This window comes from Centroberyx gerrardi, chromosome 14, assembly GCF_048128805.1.
Source record: "Centroberyx gerrardi isolate f3 chromosome 14, fCenGer3.hap1.cur.20231027, whole genome shotgun sequence".
Lineage (NCBI taxonomy): Eukaryota > Metazoa > Chordata > Actinopteri > Beryciformes > Berycidae > Centroberyx > Centroberyx gerrardi.
The window spans coordinates 29,863,446-29,881,022 of record NC_136010.1 but is presented as its reverse complement, the minus strand read 5'-3'; the positions used below and the strand labels follow the sequence as shown (position 1 = coordinate 29,881,022).

At 40.6% G+C, this 17,577-nt stretch overlaps 1 protein-coding gene across 1 annotated transcript in view; it reads right to left on the bottom strand.

The window, feature by feature from the left end:
• The window catches only part of vps13d (vacuolar protein sorting 13 homolog D), an 85,379-nt gene that overhangs the window by 18,073 nt on the left and 49,729 nt on the right, over positions 1–17,577 (bottom strand). The window contains exons 40-56 of the mRNA XM_078288112.1: positions 13,899–14,004; positions 13,045–13,197; positions 11,460–11,595; positions 11,284–11,331; positions 10,919–11,069; positions 8,370–8,586; positions 7,929–8,176; positions 6,892–7,083; positions 5,841–5,967; positions 4,971–5,113; positions 4,241–4,371; positions 3,949–4,124; positions 2,667–2,790; positions 1,921–2,156; positions 1,509–1,611; positions 779–936; positions 193–301 (exon numbers count right to left, since the gene is read on the bottom strand). Of these exons, the coding sequence (XP_078144238.1) occupies positions 193–301; positions 779–936; positions 1,509–1,611; positions 1,921–2,156; positions 2,667–2,790; positions 3,949–4,124; positions 4,241–4,371; positions 4,971–5,113; positions 5,841–5,967; positions 6,892–7,083; positions 7,929–8,176; positions 8,370–8,586; positions 10,919–11,069; positions 11,284–11,331; positions 11,460–11,595; positions 13,045–13,197; positions 13,899–14,004 (2,558 nt within the window). The remainder of the gene's footprint in view (positions 1–192; positions 302–778; positions 937–1,508; positions 1,612–1,920; positions 2,157–2,666; positions 2,791–3,948; positions 4,125–4,240; positions 4,372–4,970; positions 5,114–5,840; positions 5,968–6,891; positions 7,084–7,928; positions 8,177–8,369; positions 8,587–10,918; positions 11,070–11,283; positions 11,332–11,459; positions 11,596–13,044; positions 13,198–13,898; positions 14,005–17,577) is intronic.

Here is a 17,577-nt window from a genome sequence, read left to right as displayed (position 1 = left end):
ATGGAACGAAGAAAATAATACGTTTACCAATAATTGTAAATAGGTGAAAAAAAAGTGAGACTTGTTTTTTATGTATTAACAGAATCTGCTTTGTCAAAGTCCTGTCTTCCACCTTTTTTCACCTATTTACTACTACTACCAAAGTTCAACATCACTTTAACTCGCTACTATGATCTTGGTGAGGATACCCACCTGTACTACCAGCCGGGGAAGGCCACAGGTCAGCATGCCTGAGCTGAAGTGCCACGTCTGGGTGGTGCTGCGACGTGAGTCTGGCCTCCTCAGCATCAGTGGCTCAAAACTAGGAGGGAGGGAGAGGGAGAGAGAGAGATGCCTAACATTACAAGTGTCTTGTCTGGTAACCTATCTAAAGACAGACAGACAGGGCTGATGGAGAAAGATAGATTATAGATTATATTCCAGACTCACAGTGCAGTGTCCAAATTTTATGGATGGGTACTGAAATTCGGTACATTAGAGAAACTGACTGTATTTTACTGGTACTGATTACTAGGCTTTGAAAAATTTGGTACCAAAAGGCTTTGAAACATTTGGTAGCAAAAAGGCTTTGAAACATTTGGTAGCAAAAAGGCTTTGAAACATTTGGTAGCAAAAAGGCTTTGAAACATTTGGTACCAAAATGCTTTGAAACATTTGGTACCAAAAGGCTTTGAAAAATTTGGTAACAAAAGGCTTTGAAAAATTTGGTACCAATTTTAAATAATGAACAGTGCAGACTGTCCTGTTACCTGGTAAATAGATTAGTGACTATACAAACCTGTTATCAGTAACAGCGGCCAACCCAGCGATGTCCAGCACCAAAGAAGAATCCAGTGGTCGTGGCTGGGCCGGCTTGCTCTGCGGTGGGGAGGAGCCTTCATGGCATAGCATGCCAGTCCCAGTCATCCTCCACAGCTGAGAGCGCTTCCCGGGCTCCTGTGAGACAATGGAAGTGAATGGGAGAGAGAGAGATTGGGAGAGAGAGAGGGGGGATGACATACGACAAAGGTCTTGGGCCAGATTCAAACCAAGGATGTTGTGTTTTTACATGATACCAGGACGCCCCAGATGGCAGTTAATGTAAATGCATCCATTATCAAACAGCGAAATTTGCACAACAACCCCCCCACAGTCAGGCAATAGAATTTAAACAAGTTTACCGATGCATATGCCATTTTTTAAACGATGCACGCGTTTCGGAGAACATCAGCAATCAGATCTCAGCTTTCAGACAGGTGCATCCACCTAAGCTAGTGCTGGAAAAACTACTTGCGTTCACATTTACGCGCTGCATTGATAATCACCCATCACACAAAAAATAGACCAAAACATAGACTTAAGTAACATACAAATGATTGATGACTTACTTTGACATAGTTATTCAGTGGTTTGTTTGTGTCAACACTGACATAATTGATGGGCTTATTGCAAAGTGGACAGAAAGACTGAATAGACTGAGTAGAAAAAGCACACTCATCAATTTTTCTTGGTTAAAACTACAGTCGTACCTTTTTTTTCAGGATGACCCTCTGAGTCTTGGTTTCCACATCTAGTACCAGTTCAGCACAGCTCACCAGGCGCTTCTTCCCAACAGGCCTCTTACCAGCATCCCTGCATCGACAAAAATCACTCTCCTAAACTTGACTTTATGACTTAACAAGAAAACTCACTGATATAAAATATTGTAGCTCTTGTTAATAGTCTTAGTAATGGCATAATTCCATAATCTACCACTGTTAAGTATAATTTAGGCAGCAATAACCAGCCTTTTTGTACAATCCTGAGCTCACACTGGCATGGCATATAAAAAAAAAAAAAAACATGTAACAAAAACTCTCTTTAGCCTACCTAAAAGGAATCTCATCAAATGACAACTTATTCCACGTTCAGCCTTTACAATGGTCCATATATGGTACTTACTGGGAAAAGGTGTATGTGGCTGCAATGTAGATAAAATTCTCGTAGTAGAGTTTGTTGTATTCTCTGAAGAAGTTCATGTCGGCGGTGACCTCTGAGGAGCCAGCACCCTTGACAGTGAGTGTGAGGTAGGGGGGTAGGGTGGGCTCATCGCAGGCAAAGTCAAGCACTGAGCCCGCCTTCACCTCTGTGTGAAGCCGCATGTCAGCCACCCCATGCTGCCAGAACTGGATAGGCACCTGGAATTATTGAAACAATGCAATCAATCATTATTCTTTCATTTTCTCTTCCTGCTTATTCTATGGTCATGGGCAGCCATCACCTATTCCACTGGGTGAAAGGACGGGACAGGTTAACAGTCAAACAGCGCTAACACAGACAGACATTCACATTCATACCAATGGGAAATGACTCTGCTATCCAAATGATTGGCATGTCTGAACTGTGGGAGGAAACCCAGGACAACACAGGGAGAACATGCAAACTCCATACAGAAAGAACCAGAAATCAAAACCATGTCCTTCTTGCTGTGAGGCCACAGTGCTAACCACTGAGCCTTCATGCCGCATAATCAATCAATAATACATTCTTGGACATTTGTTACAGCAGATTCAACAAAAATGTCAGATTTGTCACTGAGCCAGTAGCTTATGGATTTTTTAACCTTTGGCAATGTGAAGCTAACATAGCTCTTAAAAGGTCAGAGTGTTACAGGGCATGTGATCTAAGTTGATATAGCAATGACCTACTTCAGAGATGTTGTCGATGCGAAACGGTGGAGGCAACTGGTCAGTGTCACTGAAGGAGATCTGGTAGGTGGCTCCCTTCAGGGTGATCTCAGCCCGCAGGAAGAAACAGTTCCCTAGGGTGTCCCTGTTGGAAAAAAGCACCATATATGTCAAACACTTGATAATACTTAAATGATGCCAATGGGGAACTTGGGTCATTGCAGCAGCAAATAGTTATGGGATAGAGAAAAGAAAAATAGAATATAGACAGGAATAGAGCAAATGGGGGTTATATAAACATATGCAACAGACAATTTCAATACCTGAACAAATAGGGACAGCAGTGGCAGTGGAGATAAATATTGAAAAATATTGTAAAAAAATATATATAGCTGCAAGTGGTGATTGTAGGGGTCCAAGCACAAGGATGAAACAGAAACAAATACATTGTATATTAAGCAACCAGTAGTGTGGGAAGTCTGGTCTGGATCTTTCAAAAGCTGTTTTAGCAAGCTCATCACAGGCAGGCTCATACCGCCACCTAATGTAGCGGTGATATTATGTGAATACTGCAGTCTGTGATTAAAAGCTTCAACACTTTTTTATATCTTTTCTAGTGAAAGGGTATGAGGATTTCAGAAATCACATTATTTATGTTTTTCCAGCAACTTACAGTCTAGGGAGGACAATGCTATAGGATTATAGATTGTTTTTGCTATAAACAGAGTGGTGTGACTTTAGAATTTGTGGTAAGAAAGATTTATCTCACTTCAGGTGACGTCCTAAAAATTAAAGCCTGTTCAACCAAAGTTTTTCAATTTTCAGTTCGGAAGGGGACTACAGCGCCACCTTTTGACCAATCACAGTCATTTTCAATTACTTGGTGTTGAGTCGCACCTGTTGGATGCATGACAAGTTTGAAAGTACTAGCTTTAACAAGTCGATGGGAATTGGTGAAAAACAATGAAAAACAAAACCAAATTATCTCAACAATTGAGCTCCAGATACTTTAACAGAGAAAAAGAAGAAGAACAATCCCAACAAATACAACAGTGTTCCAGTGCTTGGACCCCTAATAAGAATGTCAAAAATTATTTAAAAAAAATCTATATAAATAACATAAAAATTAGTGGAATATGAGCATATGAAGAAAATCAATATATGAAAATTACAGTATATATATTTGTATACTCTCCCATTGAAATTCATTTGATTATTGCAAAAGGATGTCAAAAAGGATTTGAATAGGTGCATATGGATCCATGGTATGAGAAAATATGAAATACTCGTGAGCATGACGCACCTCATGTTGACATGGAAGGACTTTGGTTTGTTGACCTCAAAGCCTCCGGACCAAGTGCAGTTGGGAGTGTCCATGAGCCGCACGCAGAGCAGCTGGTCATAGTCATTCCTGGGCCAGTGGAAGACGACGCTGGAGCCCGGCAGTGTGGAGATGTAGCCCTCCGGGTTGACCGTGCCCTAGGAGCAAATTAATTTGTCGCTGACTTCCATCATATTCTTCCATTTATCTATTGACTTGCCTTTTCCCTGTCATATTAGTATGAACATTGAATTTCTAAAATCACAGCTCTCACCTTTCCCCTTGCAAACTCTCTCTGAGAAAAGGCAAGTTTGTGCGTGGAGCGGTTATCCAACAGGTAGCGTGGGGCAAAAGTCACAATGTGAGTGTCCCTGTAGCGTCCTTTCCCTTTCCGCACACTGATACCTGTGTTGTTCAGATAGGACATGTTGAACGACTGACAAAGCTTTTCACTGATCCTGTGACATTAACAATAAGGCCCAACAAACTGTTTTTAGTTTTAGTTTGATGTCATGTCACTAGTTAAGGGAGGGAAATTAAAGATGTCTCATATATACAGTATGTGCCAATAAAGATCTTTACCATTTATGTGTAAAATAAAATCTCTTTGGAGGGTGTGCCTCAGTATCTCACTTTGAAAAGTAAATGAGACAAAGTAATTGAGTGTTAACTGACAGTTAAAAGTGATTATTCAAACCTGCGATAACTCTCACAAGATCCATGCAAAATTCATACTTAAAACTGTGTTTGACGTACTGGGATTTTATATAAAATCATTATTTTTGTCAGGTATAAGGTGTAAATAAATGTCAAGATAAAGTAAAGATTTGTGCCTAATTTATTAAAATCACTATATGCAAATACTGTATCTTTACAATACTGTACTATTCACATTGATTGCATCAAATTCAATGAACTATACTGTATTTGTCAGGCTCCGATGGACCAGACATTGGTTCAGGTTGAATTGTATTATTGTATTCACTGTGATTGTCACAACTTGCCTATGTTGTAGATGAGCCCAGGTCTGTTACCATGCTGAATAACCTTCACTGCCCTGACTCCACTCCCTCCATCCAGGGAAAAGCCCTGGCACCAGCCTGGAACTCCATCTGGGTGGATCCCTTTCCCGATTCGCATCGTGCACCTGGAAGCCACAAAGATGGGACAAGTGAGGACAGATGGATAAAAGATTAAGAGGATGAAGTAGGACAAGAAAATGAGCAGCCAATAGCTATGTTTCCATTCAACTGCCAAATGAATTTTCTGCATTTTTTTAAAAACTTGATCCATCGTCATTTTGCATTTCTATTCTGGTTTACACTAAAATTTGTATTTAAAAATAAAAGTACATCCGGTCTCCCAAAAAGGAAGTATCTCTCCACAGAGATGATTTTGAACCAGTGGGATAGATACTTCCTGTTTGGGAAACTGGATCTACTTTTATTTTTATATACTTATTTTAGTGTAAACAAAGATTAGAAATGCAAAATGACGACAGACCCAGGATGCTTTGTTGTCTTAAAAGCGGGATCTGTTGTTGAATATGTTCACAAACTTGTTAAATGTAAGTTTTCAGGCTATTTTTGTGGCCTCATTCAAATGAATGGGAAGTAAAAATCAGAGATGCTCTTTTCTTTTGCAGCCCCACTTCATAATTTAGCCTGATGAGATGGGTGGGTTTTTACATAAAAAAAAAATATTTACTGCAACTTTAAAGCCAAATATCTACTGATAAAAAAAAAAGTTGATACGTTGGAGCCAGCCTGTCATTACATCTTTCATTGTCTATGCAGCTATTACAAACAATCCAGAGTATGGTCATCCAGGTTAGGGAGAGGAAGGGCCTGGTTAGGTCATTGCCACCCACTTACATGGCAGGCTGCTCCTTGTCAGTGTAGCAGAAGAGCAGCGGACTGAGGCTTCTGGCTAACTCATGCTCCTCAAACTGGCCAGCCGCATCAGCCTTCCCATTGTCCTGACGGAAAATTAATGGCAGACCTGAGGGAGGAAAATGGCATTAGGGAGAAGCTTATTCTCAAAGCAAGGCTAAGTGAACTGGTCTTTCATCATTTAGACTGGGATAGCCTGATTTTGAAACAGATGTGATGATAAATAAATGTTCTGCCTTAAGACAAAAAATGGATGATGAGAATTGATCACCGTGATCCATTAATACTTAAAAGAGTACAGGAATAAAACACTTAAAACACGTGGAGATCAGTGGCCTCCATGGTTTGTGCTAATGGTAAGTTTTGTTGTGTACTATTTTTAGGAGGGAAATACTTGAATTGGAGCTGAAATATTACATTTTACTACATGATCAACATAGCCATTGAATTCCGATAACAATACAGTGCGTAAGCTAATGTCAAGTTTTCACAAGTTATTCTTTGATAGTAAAACAAAATACAGGGGGAGGGGGGAATAAAGCAACCTTCACTCAACGCACTCCTGAAAAGGGTAACTGAGCAACTATTTTCATTGACATTATTATACAAAGACTGCATTGGGTTTTGAGTAGGGCTCAACCGATATGGGTTTTGATGGCCGATACTGATACTTGTTTAAATTGAAATTGCTGATAACTGATATTTAATGCCGATATTCAGTATCTCTAAATATGACCATTTTCATGTCAAAACATTAAAAGTATTCAGTGTTTCCCCCAGAACTGTATTCTTGTCAGGGTGGAAAAACCGCTAAAACAGCATTTAGGTCATGAGACACTAAAACTCTCCATTGAAACCCAGGATGATGATAATAATAATAATACTGCTACTGCTGCAGCTACTACTAATATTAGAGGTGGGCAACACTGACTGGACCAAATCCAATATTCAATAAAAGGCCAATATCAGCCTCATATATTGGCAAATGCATAAATCGGTATAACCCTAGTTTTGAGCCATGAGGAGAAATTACCAGTCTTGTTGATGAGCCAATAGGGGGAAGAAATTAGGATCTTGAGTGCCCCCTGTGCTCGCAGGATGATGCGGATGGTGAGGCAGAGCAGGCGCTTGTTGGCATCATACAACCTCATGCGAACCACATAGTTCTGAGTTCCAGGAGGAATCAGCAGCTCTTTGCACACGGGGAAGTTTTCCAGCAGTACTCCTGAAGGAGACACATAATGAATGTCAAGAGTGAGAACAAAGATGATGTGTTGCTGCAGCCTGCTTCAAACTGTTGTCTATACACTTACTTGAGAAATACAGTTGTGAAAGTACCAGACATGAAATCAGCGTGAGAATATTATGTGAAGGCACTAAACTTTTTGCCGGCTGAATCTGAACGATCTTCCAATCTTAGTGAAATAATTCCAACATCTACAGCTTAGATCTACAGCATCTACAGCTTAAAGCTGCAATAAGCTACATTTTCTGACCACTAGAGGGTGACAGAAACCGCAATACATTTGCAAATAACACACAGCAAAGCCACTGCACTACGGAGGCCTACAAAGGACAAATGGAAGGATAAATAGATAAGATAATTCTGACTTTATTATCAGAATTTTGACTTTATTCTCAGATTTCTGAACTCAGTTGAAACAGTCCTCACAGTTCCATATTTAATTCCTGGCACCAGTTTGTTAACTAGTTTAGGTGGATTGGGATCCAGTTGAAGACATGATGGACTGTTAAATGTTTTCAGCTATCTTAATCCAATTGCTGCAGTCCACTGTCAAGAGCCAGTCTTCTTTTTAACTATTCCAGTATTTCAGCTTGCATTTGGTGAAAATATCAAAACATTAAGCGCAATACTGAATTCAATCTTTCAGTCTTTATCGTGACAACACTCTTGGCCTGTAGACCCTACCCTGCATAGCATGATATACTGTTTCATAAACACTTCTACTTAATGTCATTTACAAAGCGTGAAATAGGCCAATGTATTTATTGTTGTACAGGTGTACAACAATAAAAGCTTGATTAAAAAGACAAAAACAAAGATCTGACCTAGTTCCATGTTCTGGGAGGTATCGGCAGCATGAAGCACAGCCTCTTTGCCCGGCTTCAGAGAGCCTTTGATTGAGGTTCCCTTGATATAATAGTTGAGGTCACAGGGCAGCAGGTTGGCCAGCACCATGGTGGGCAGCAGGTAGATGGTGTGGCCTGGCTGGCGGTAGATCTGCTTGGCACTGCCAGAAACCCTTTTGGCAGGTTGTTGGTCCGGGTAGTTCTCCTTTTTGATGACCACACAAAACCTGTGAGGAGATACAGAGGAAGGAAGGGGATGCGAAGGGGAGAGGAAGGGAGAGGAAGGGAGAGGAAGGGAGAGGAAGGGAGAGGCAGGACGGGAGAGAGTGAAGCAAAAGGAAGAAGATGAGATTTTATTTCAGATGACATCATGTTTGTAAACCACAGGGCCAGGAGAAAAAAATATGATTGACTATTTACCTAAAGTTGCGTTTGAGGTGGTCGTCAAAGTCTGCCGACTGGCACTCCCTCTTGCTGCTGTTGATCTCGCCGGGCCTTTCCACGCTGGTCCAGTGGATGGGAACCTTACAGAAGAACAACCCCAGGCCTTTCGGCCGTGCCTGTAGCCGCCAGGACGTCAGGTGGAGGGGTACCGCCAAGGCCTGGCCAGGAAGGATAGGTGGCAGTACCACTGGCTCTGTGGACACATAGACTCTCTTAGTTTCATCATTCATTTTTTTCAAAACCTTGTGTTTCCTATAAACAGTCACAAGAGGGTCCACCAATGGTAATTTCTCACATCAACAGTCTTACATATTTGTCTTGTGACTAAGCAAACAAGTTGTGGGTTGGTTAAGCTGTAAATTTGAAAATGACGTAATGTAACGTAAATTCTCTATGAAACCTATACATACATGTACATACTGTATAACATTGTTTTTCTTCTTATTCAAATGTTTCTCTCATTTGTTATGTTTTTATAACATTTGATTCTGCACATGGTGGAGCTTCAGCTACAAGAAGGTGCACTGCTATCTCTAGTGGGTACTTTCAGTACCACGGATAGCACCACTACAGAAGATGGCAGGATGTTGAGTTCCCTGGAATCGAGGGGGGAATCTCGAAAAATGCCAGGATGAAAAATGGCTGAAAAACAATGTGGAATTCGATTCCAACTTCTGTTAAATAAGGGAGCATTCATTCCACAGTGCACCGCTCTGGAGGTTTGTGGTAGGGCCACTTTATCTGTAATCAACACAGATTTACTTTCCTCCCTTTTCTCGTCTCCTCCGAGTTGCTTCCTGGTAGGAGACGAGTACTAGTGAAGGAGGAAAGGAAACGAGCCGTACGAGCGTAGCCGCCAAGCACCCGGTCTGGGAAGAACCTAAGTTGCTGTCGTCCTGCACCCCAACCCACCCCTTCCCCTCCCTTTGTCAATAAATACCTTTTTATTTTAATTCAAGGCTGTGTCTGTGCAGTGTTGAGTTGCTACAACATATTTCATATTTTTGGTACATTCTCATGTATATACCATATGTATATTTTTGTTTTTTCCATATCTCATTTCTCAACTGCTACTACTGACACTGTTATTAATGCTGTAATGCCTAATTTTTCTTTCATACTCTTCGTGTTCTAGTGCTGAAGTTCTCGGATGCATAAGTTTATGTGACCCTCATTTGCTCTATTATTTATAGGGATGGGAATCGAGAACCGGTTCCAGTTGAGAACCGGTTCCAAATTGTCTGATCCATCGGAATCGTATGCCTCCGAGGTTATCAATTCCTTTTATCGATGCCGGCATGTTTTTCTGACAGTTGCGCATGCGCATTGCAAAAACTCATGCGTCATGACGTCAAACTCTGCACCTACGCTGCTGGAAACTTGCAACAAGAAGGAGTCATGGCGGAGAGGAAGAAACGGTCCAAAGCGTGGCTTCATTTCACGAAGAAAGAAGACAACAGTGCTACTTGTAACGTCTGTAAAATTATAATTTCTGTGTTCACACATACCGTTTTTTGATGTGGAAAAAGCGCTGCCTGGAGCGCTTTTTGTGAGGAGAAATAAAAAGCGGATCACGGCAACGTCACCTGACGTTAGCTGAGCAGCTGCTAGCTCACTAACCAGCTGGTTCACTTCTAGCAGACAGAACAGTGTTGTGCAACAAGCAAAGGATAACCAGATATTTCCAATGCATGTCCAGTATAATCCATACTGCCTTTAAGATCGCTGTTGCGGTAACGGAAATTCACTAATTACAACGTCCAATTTCTCCACCGGCACTTTCACTTTCTCCATATTTGTTGTTGCTATGGGAAACGGCCGGCGTCTCTGTCATCGTGATTGGTCGGCTGGGAAAAAGCGGTTCACGTCACCCGGCGCTTTTCTGAAAAGTTGAACATTTCTCAACTTTTGAAAGCGCTCCGCTCTGACGAAAAAAACGCCGCTGCAGCGCTTTTTGGGAGCGGCCGCCTTTTGTGCGCCTTGCGGCCGCTTCCCATTGCTTTTAATGAGAAAAGGGCGCTGGTGGTTGGGGAAAAAACGCTATGTGTGAACGCAGCCTTAAGGGTGGAAACACCAGCAATATGTTGAAACATCTTAGGGTAACCATCTAAACATCTTATTTGTTTTCCAAGTTATATAATTTTAAGAAAAGGAGCATTGTAATTTATTTTAACATGTTCAAATGTTATTAGGCAGACATTCTACACTGTGTTCAGACTCGAGATAATAAAACAGCTGCGTTGACGCTGAAAACCTGTGTAGGCCTACTTTTTTTTTTCACACAGAAAATTGATCGGGAATCGATAAGGGAATCGATAAAGAACCGGACCGATAAGCAGAATCGATAATGGCATTGGTATCAATAAAATCTTATCAATTCCCATCCCTAATTATTTAAATTCTATTTTTCTTTCCTGGATCCTGTAACTATTTGCTGCTGCAACAACCAAATTATCTCAACTTAATTAGTACATTGACATAAAATAAGAGAAAATGGAACCACATAAAATGGAGATCTATCTTACTGTCTGGAGCGGAGGGGCTGTCCAGCCTGACCTCCATAGGAACCTCCAGCCGGTTCTTGACCATGAGGGCCGAGCGGACGGTGATGACCTTTCTGGCACTGCCCTCCATGGTGATTGAAAAGACCACTCTCACCGGGGGCAGAGCAGAGAACTGAGGGGCCGAAATGAAACATGATCATAACTTGTGGCTTTGTGTGAGCATGATGCGTGTTCCATATATTCTTCAAGGCACACAGTGGAAAGGGTCAATCATTCTAGTTCCACTATTATTTTTTTAACAGCACATTAACACATTCTGACCAAATTGTTATTTTCATGCTTCTGAACTGCTCACTGATCTAGAAACAAGACTTTGCCAGACTTACATAGACATGTGGGTGAATGATGTTGGTCCTGCTGATAGGACTGCCAACCTGCACAAGGGTGAAATAGAAAAATATATTTTTTATATCAAACTTTTATATCAACTGACTGAGAAGTACAAATATGGCTGACATGTACAGCAGGCTGCTGCTCTTAGCATTCTGCATGAGGAGCTCACAGTGTTGGAAGGGTTGTTCCGGTCTGGAGCTGCATAACGGAAGAAAACGCCAACTTTGTCTACGGACACCGGCTTCACTGGCTCCCAGCCGCCCACCCGAACTAGCAGCTGGTGCAATTTCAGCTCATGAGTGTGTCTACAAAGACAAGGAGGCAGAAATGGAATAATCACTCACATAATCACAACGTGCAAACTTACAGCATGCATGTAAACCTACTAGTCACACTCCTGAGTCTTTACTTTAAACTGAGTTTTACAGTCTTGCATTATGTTCCACCTTGTGTGCATAAGTCATAGCACTAACAACAATTATTGTGATTATTTGTTGAGGACAACACAATGTAGGTTAATGTATTCACTCCACATTCATTCAGTACAGGGCCTTGGTTCGCGGGATGCAGTATACCTTCAATGGACCACAGTGCAACATGGCTCAATCAGTCGTGGAGGACTTTTTGTGTGTGTGCATAAACAAGATGTGCGTGCGCATGCAAGACTTGGTTGTCACAAACTGCATATATGTTGTTTTCCAGCAGATGCTTTAACACTACAGCTGCCAGATTTTAAGTGCACCCTCCATTTGCAGCAGTCTCTCAATTTGCCAGGATCGTCTTTACATTCAGGTTGTGATAATCCTTGTGGTGAACTGCAAGGGTGACCTTTTCCTACAGGTTTGTTTTGCAGTCACTCTGCACAAAAGTAAAAGCAGTTTAAACTATGACACGCTCATAAAGAACATGAGGCGTGTTGCTATGGCAGAGGAGAGCGTCTATCTTATCTGAGTGTGCAGCTCCATAGAAAACAATGAAAAGGAGTTGAAATTGTCAGTTGATCATACAACCCCCATTTGCTCCATTCTTAGTTATATTCTGGTTTTCTTTCTTTCATCTTAAGTAAAAGTTTTATGTTTTGACCAGAATTATTGCCTTGAGCAGTCACACCAAGTGATGAATTATAACGGACTCAAAACTGTAAAAAAAAAAAAAATAATAATCAAAATTGCTGGAGGAAATCATGATCAAAATTGATTTTAATGAATTAAATTTTTTTTTTTTTTTAATGTTTTTAGTAAAAATGTATTTGTTTGTTTGACATTGAGAAGACAAAAAGGAGTGTTGTATCAACTACCAGTTATAGAGTTGAATTTCCTACCAGTGCTAGGAAGCAAAAAAAAATGGGAATGTGAGCAACTCTGTCTAAGCGAAGACATTTGGTAACGCTTTATTTTCCAGGTCCGCAATTTCCTAATAATTTCCTAGAAAGGAACTGTTAATTTCTTAGGACGTTTCCTGGAAAGAACCATAATGTACCATTATGTACTAATTATAGGGATAATAGAGAAGTTCACTGGTTGTTGGTAAGCGATTTCTTCTGTTGTTTCCAAGACAGAACCATGAAATTACGTAGTAGTTATAGAAAACTACAAATTAACTAAAATTAAGAATCCAACAAATAACTATATTATATAATTATATGAATAATGGCTTCTGATAATTGACCTCTGCCTATTATTTTTCCAATAGTTTGTAGTTGCAGTTCTTTCCAGGAAACCCTTTTAGAAATGTACTGTGTAGCAAAGCTGTACCTGTGGCGAAGTTTCTCCCGGGCCTCAAACTCAAAGGGTATTTCCTCCCCAGGCAGCACCTCCCTCCACTGGCTAACGTTGTGAGTGTCGTCTGTTCCTGTACCGTGGACGTCCGAGATGGAGTCAGCACTGCTGCTATGGGACAGCGCCACCCTGCAGGGGGACATGGCATTACATGGGACTGTGGCACTAAGGCAAATTTATGGTTTCTGCGGTGTGCCCAGTGTTCGCAGCTAGACCGTTCGCCACAGCATTTTATGGTAAATGCGGTAGCAGCGCGGTGTTCGTGGAGAGCGCAGAATCTCCTCCGGTTGTCCATTTTTGCCGATTGTCAGCTGTCAGTTTGCTCGAATAGACTACTTCCCTAGTAAATAACTAACATAGCAACCATTAACCAATCATAGCCTCGGAACTGACTGCGGCGTGTGCGGAGGCCTCTGCAGAGTGCACTGCGAACACCATAGCAGAAACCATAAATTTGCCTTTAGACACTCATCTGACATAAATTTCCACACTGAAAGCGCTGTTTGGTCTGTCAACAGGGGAGCTCTTCACTACATTGAACTTAAATGTAAATTTGAATTTCTCTTAACATCTTCACATGCCAGCCATGCCATGTAGTTCCTTAAGCTCTAGTGATAGTAAGAAGAGGTTTAATTCCAAATTTGAAAGGACTTGTGATTTTAAGAAAAATGGTTTCATTCTGCACTGACTTGCACAAAAATGTTCAACCAAATGCCAACAGGAGACTGATGCAAATTCCTCAAAACAACAACAACAAAAAACGATGCATGATATCTCCAGCAGAAATGGTATCTCCAGGTACCAGCAGAAATGGCGATGGGTACACTTACCTTGTGGGGGTGGTAGTCAGAGTGGCAAACCACATGGTACATCCTGTGTGGTTGCGCAGGGCGTATGGCACGAAGGGCTGCCTCCTCTTGGACAGCTTGACATCTGCTGGAAATGAAAATGGTCAAAGTCACAAAAATCTGGTCAAATTCCAAATCAAGAATTCATTCATTCAATTCACTTGTTGCAATGTTCATTACAAACTGTAAACAGTGATGTGCTTGCTTTTTTCTTGGACTGCAAGACATGCAAGCCAACATGACATGAGTGCCCTGAAAAAACTGTATTTCCAAAAAGGCAACTTTTCTGGAATTGAGAAAACTGCTAATGCATGTTTGTGAATTTTCATTAATTTGTCTTTGGGTTTGCTTGGTCCAAGGCTCACTTAGCATGTTCTATACCAATGTGCAACCATCAATACATATGGAGTCAACTATGAATTACATGTATATGAAAACAAATGGCAATTTGGAGATAAAAGATATTTTTCCAGGTCAACGAAAAAAAGCAAACATGTTGCCTTATATTTTACTACACTTACCTCCTTACCATACCATATGAACTCCTTACCATTCTGCAAAGAAAGACTGGTAGCAGCTTTACCTCTGTGTGTCCAGTATTAATTTATTTGGCTATGCTAACCCTTTAGCACACAGTAGAAGTTTAGTGGATGGCAAAAATTTGTTTTGCATCATTCCAAATATATTATAGCACAAAAATACTGGACATAAAGACAGTAAACTCAACAAAAAGTATGTGCATTCCTTTATATTCCATGGGAATCTAAAATTAACTGATTAAAACAAACCGTAATAAAACACTACACACAATATCAAATGCTGCACAATGCACAACAGTCAAAACATAACTATTGTGCCATAATGATATGCTCATCAGTTGAATTAGCTGAGTTTTATTACAAGTGAATTTTAGACTCACACACCAAGGCAAGTGGCCATGTAGTGGAAACAAATGACAATGGTGAACCATGCTCTTATGACACGTTTGCCTTCGATAAGACAAAATACAAAACATAAATAAACTCAAACAGGTCTTTTGAAACACAACTTGAAAAAGAGGAAAAGACGGGAAATGCTAGCACTAGCTTGAAATCTAACAAAACTTCAGATGTCTATGTTGTTTGTCCATGTGGGATGAGGTTGTTTTTTTAACTGATTGTTGGAGCATGAAATGCAGAACAAATTTCTGTGCAAACAGACATTGAAGTACTATCTTATCTTATCTTAATAAGCTTTTAAATACTACAGTCATCGGCAGTCAAACCTGCAACACAACTGAACATTTAATCCAACAAAGTCACGTTCCAGTGAGGTAGAATTACGTTATGTTAGTTTTGGTATCACCAAAACATTTTTCGGGAGCTGATTATTATGGGAGAACATTTGACTTGTAGTCTACAACATAATTCAGTTGTGCAGCAGATTTAAACAAACTGTAGCCCCAAGCACCAGACAGGACTCCTGCTGTATTGCCTTCAATTCCTTTACATTCCAGTTTTAAGAATTCTTTACAGCAGCATTTCTTAATCTATGGGTCAGGGTCCAAATGGGTGGCAGGCCTGTTGCGGTTGGGTCCCAAAATTACAAGCGTCTGTTTTTATGAGCCAGGATCTCATTCAAAACTAAGGTCCAGATTCACTGAGGCTGTGTTGCAAGGGAAATCTGTGCATTTTTTTGCACTGCTGTTGCTTAAGCTAAGAGCACAGAGTTGTCACCTATTCATCTTTCTATTCCTTCACTGTGATTTTTTGAAAATCAAGCTGTGGTGCAAGCAAGCCCTTAAAATGAGCACTGTGCAAGCAAATAGCCCTCTTCATCAGCAATTGCAAGAATAAATTGCATGCTTCAGGTTTGAGACTAATCCACCTAGACTGGCACCCTTACACCCTAAAACCTCTTCATAATTGGAGTATTTGCCTTACTTGCTGCCCACTTCTCCATTCTGAACGGGCAAACTCTATGCACAAAGTCTTAACGCCACCTTTCAAAGGATTGTATATATGGTACAATGATCTGGGGGAGTTGATGTTGTGTTGGAGAATTGACTGCAATCTTAATTTGCATCACCTCACCTACAAATAAATATTATGTGAACAAAATAATACAATTTACATATGTTTGACCATGACAGATGCAAAGAGGATTTTTTGACCAGTGCTGTTAGGTAGCTTTCCGCTCATTGGGACTCATTCACGAAACATGAGTATGCTCAGATTTCATCTTAAAGTGTACTTACGTTTCCAAGAACATTTTGGCATTTATCATTTTTTTTCTTACCTGAATTGCATTTTGATACGATCAAAATGTACGTGTGGTTGGTAAAATGCATGAGGGCAGATAAGCTAAAGAGGTTTCTACTCAGAAAGTTTAATTCTTTATGCAAAGTCACTTTAAGTAACTAGATGGCACTCAGTAGAGCGCGTACCTCCGCCAAAAGTTAATAATTTTTTCTATTCCACATTACCGACTTGTTTCACATCAGGAGATGCACTTTTCATTTTCCTGACTGGACCTGAAATAGGACATGAGATATGCCTGTTCAAATTCTAGCCACTTTTAAGCATTTTAGCCGATTATCTCAACACCACATGGCCATTCAGCTAGGGCTGCCTTTCTACCACTGGACCAAGTTTTGGAAAAATTGTCAGGGTGGTTATGTCTAAACCGGAAATGAACTCTCCGGTGCCTCCATGTTGTTTGATTGGTCCAATAATGGAGAGTTTTCCTGTTCTTCTGTCTGCTGATAGGCACACAAAGTTTGATGGTGTTATGTACATCCACTCGGAAGTTAAATGCCTTTTTATGAGAAGCCCCCTGTGGCCAATTGGTGTGAAAAGTTAATCAGTTCTTCCTTGACCCATGACCAAACTTTCCACAAAGTTTCACGTAAATCTGTTCATAAGTTTTGGAGTTATCCTGCTAACAGACAGACAGATGGCTCAAGGCGAAAACATTACAGACCTCATATTAACAACAAAATGTGCTTACTGATAATACGCATATTAACAAAGCTATGCCTACTTGAACAAATTCATAGGCAATTCTATTCAATTGGAAACACATTTAGCTGATTGACCAAAGTGATCGATTATGATATAAAGACCAACGAGCGTGCAGCCAACTCCAACAATGGCACATTTGCCGTTACTGGAGCAGCCTGAGGACCATAATATATCAGTCTCATATTCTGCAGTAGAACAGACTCAAATAAAAAGAGATTTCCATGCTATTGTTGGCCTGCCAAACATCATAGGAGCAATAGACTGTAGGCTACATATGTGCGCATCAAAGCACTCCAAAAGCATTTCCCTATTTAAATCGCGAACAACACCACTCCATAGGATTCAATTACCAACCTAAACCTCCTAAATGTAGTTTTTCACTGGCCAAGAGGGAGCCATGACTCGGTGCTGCGGAACTGCAGTGTGGTCAGGGTGCCGCTGGTAAGTAGTATACGGATACACAAATCGATTGTCTGTGCACGTTTCATGAATCTCACATTGGTGTTTTCCTAGGCATGTTTATTAAGAACAAAAATTTAAGAAAAGTTTTGTGAATGAGGCCCAACGTGCATGGTTAGCGAATAGCATGGCTTTCTAATTTGGTCATTTTGATGATATAGCACACTCTTCCATGTGCAAACGTTTAGTGAATCTGGGTC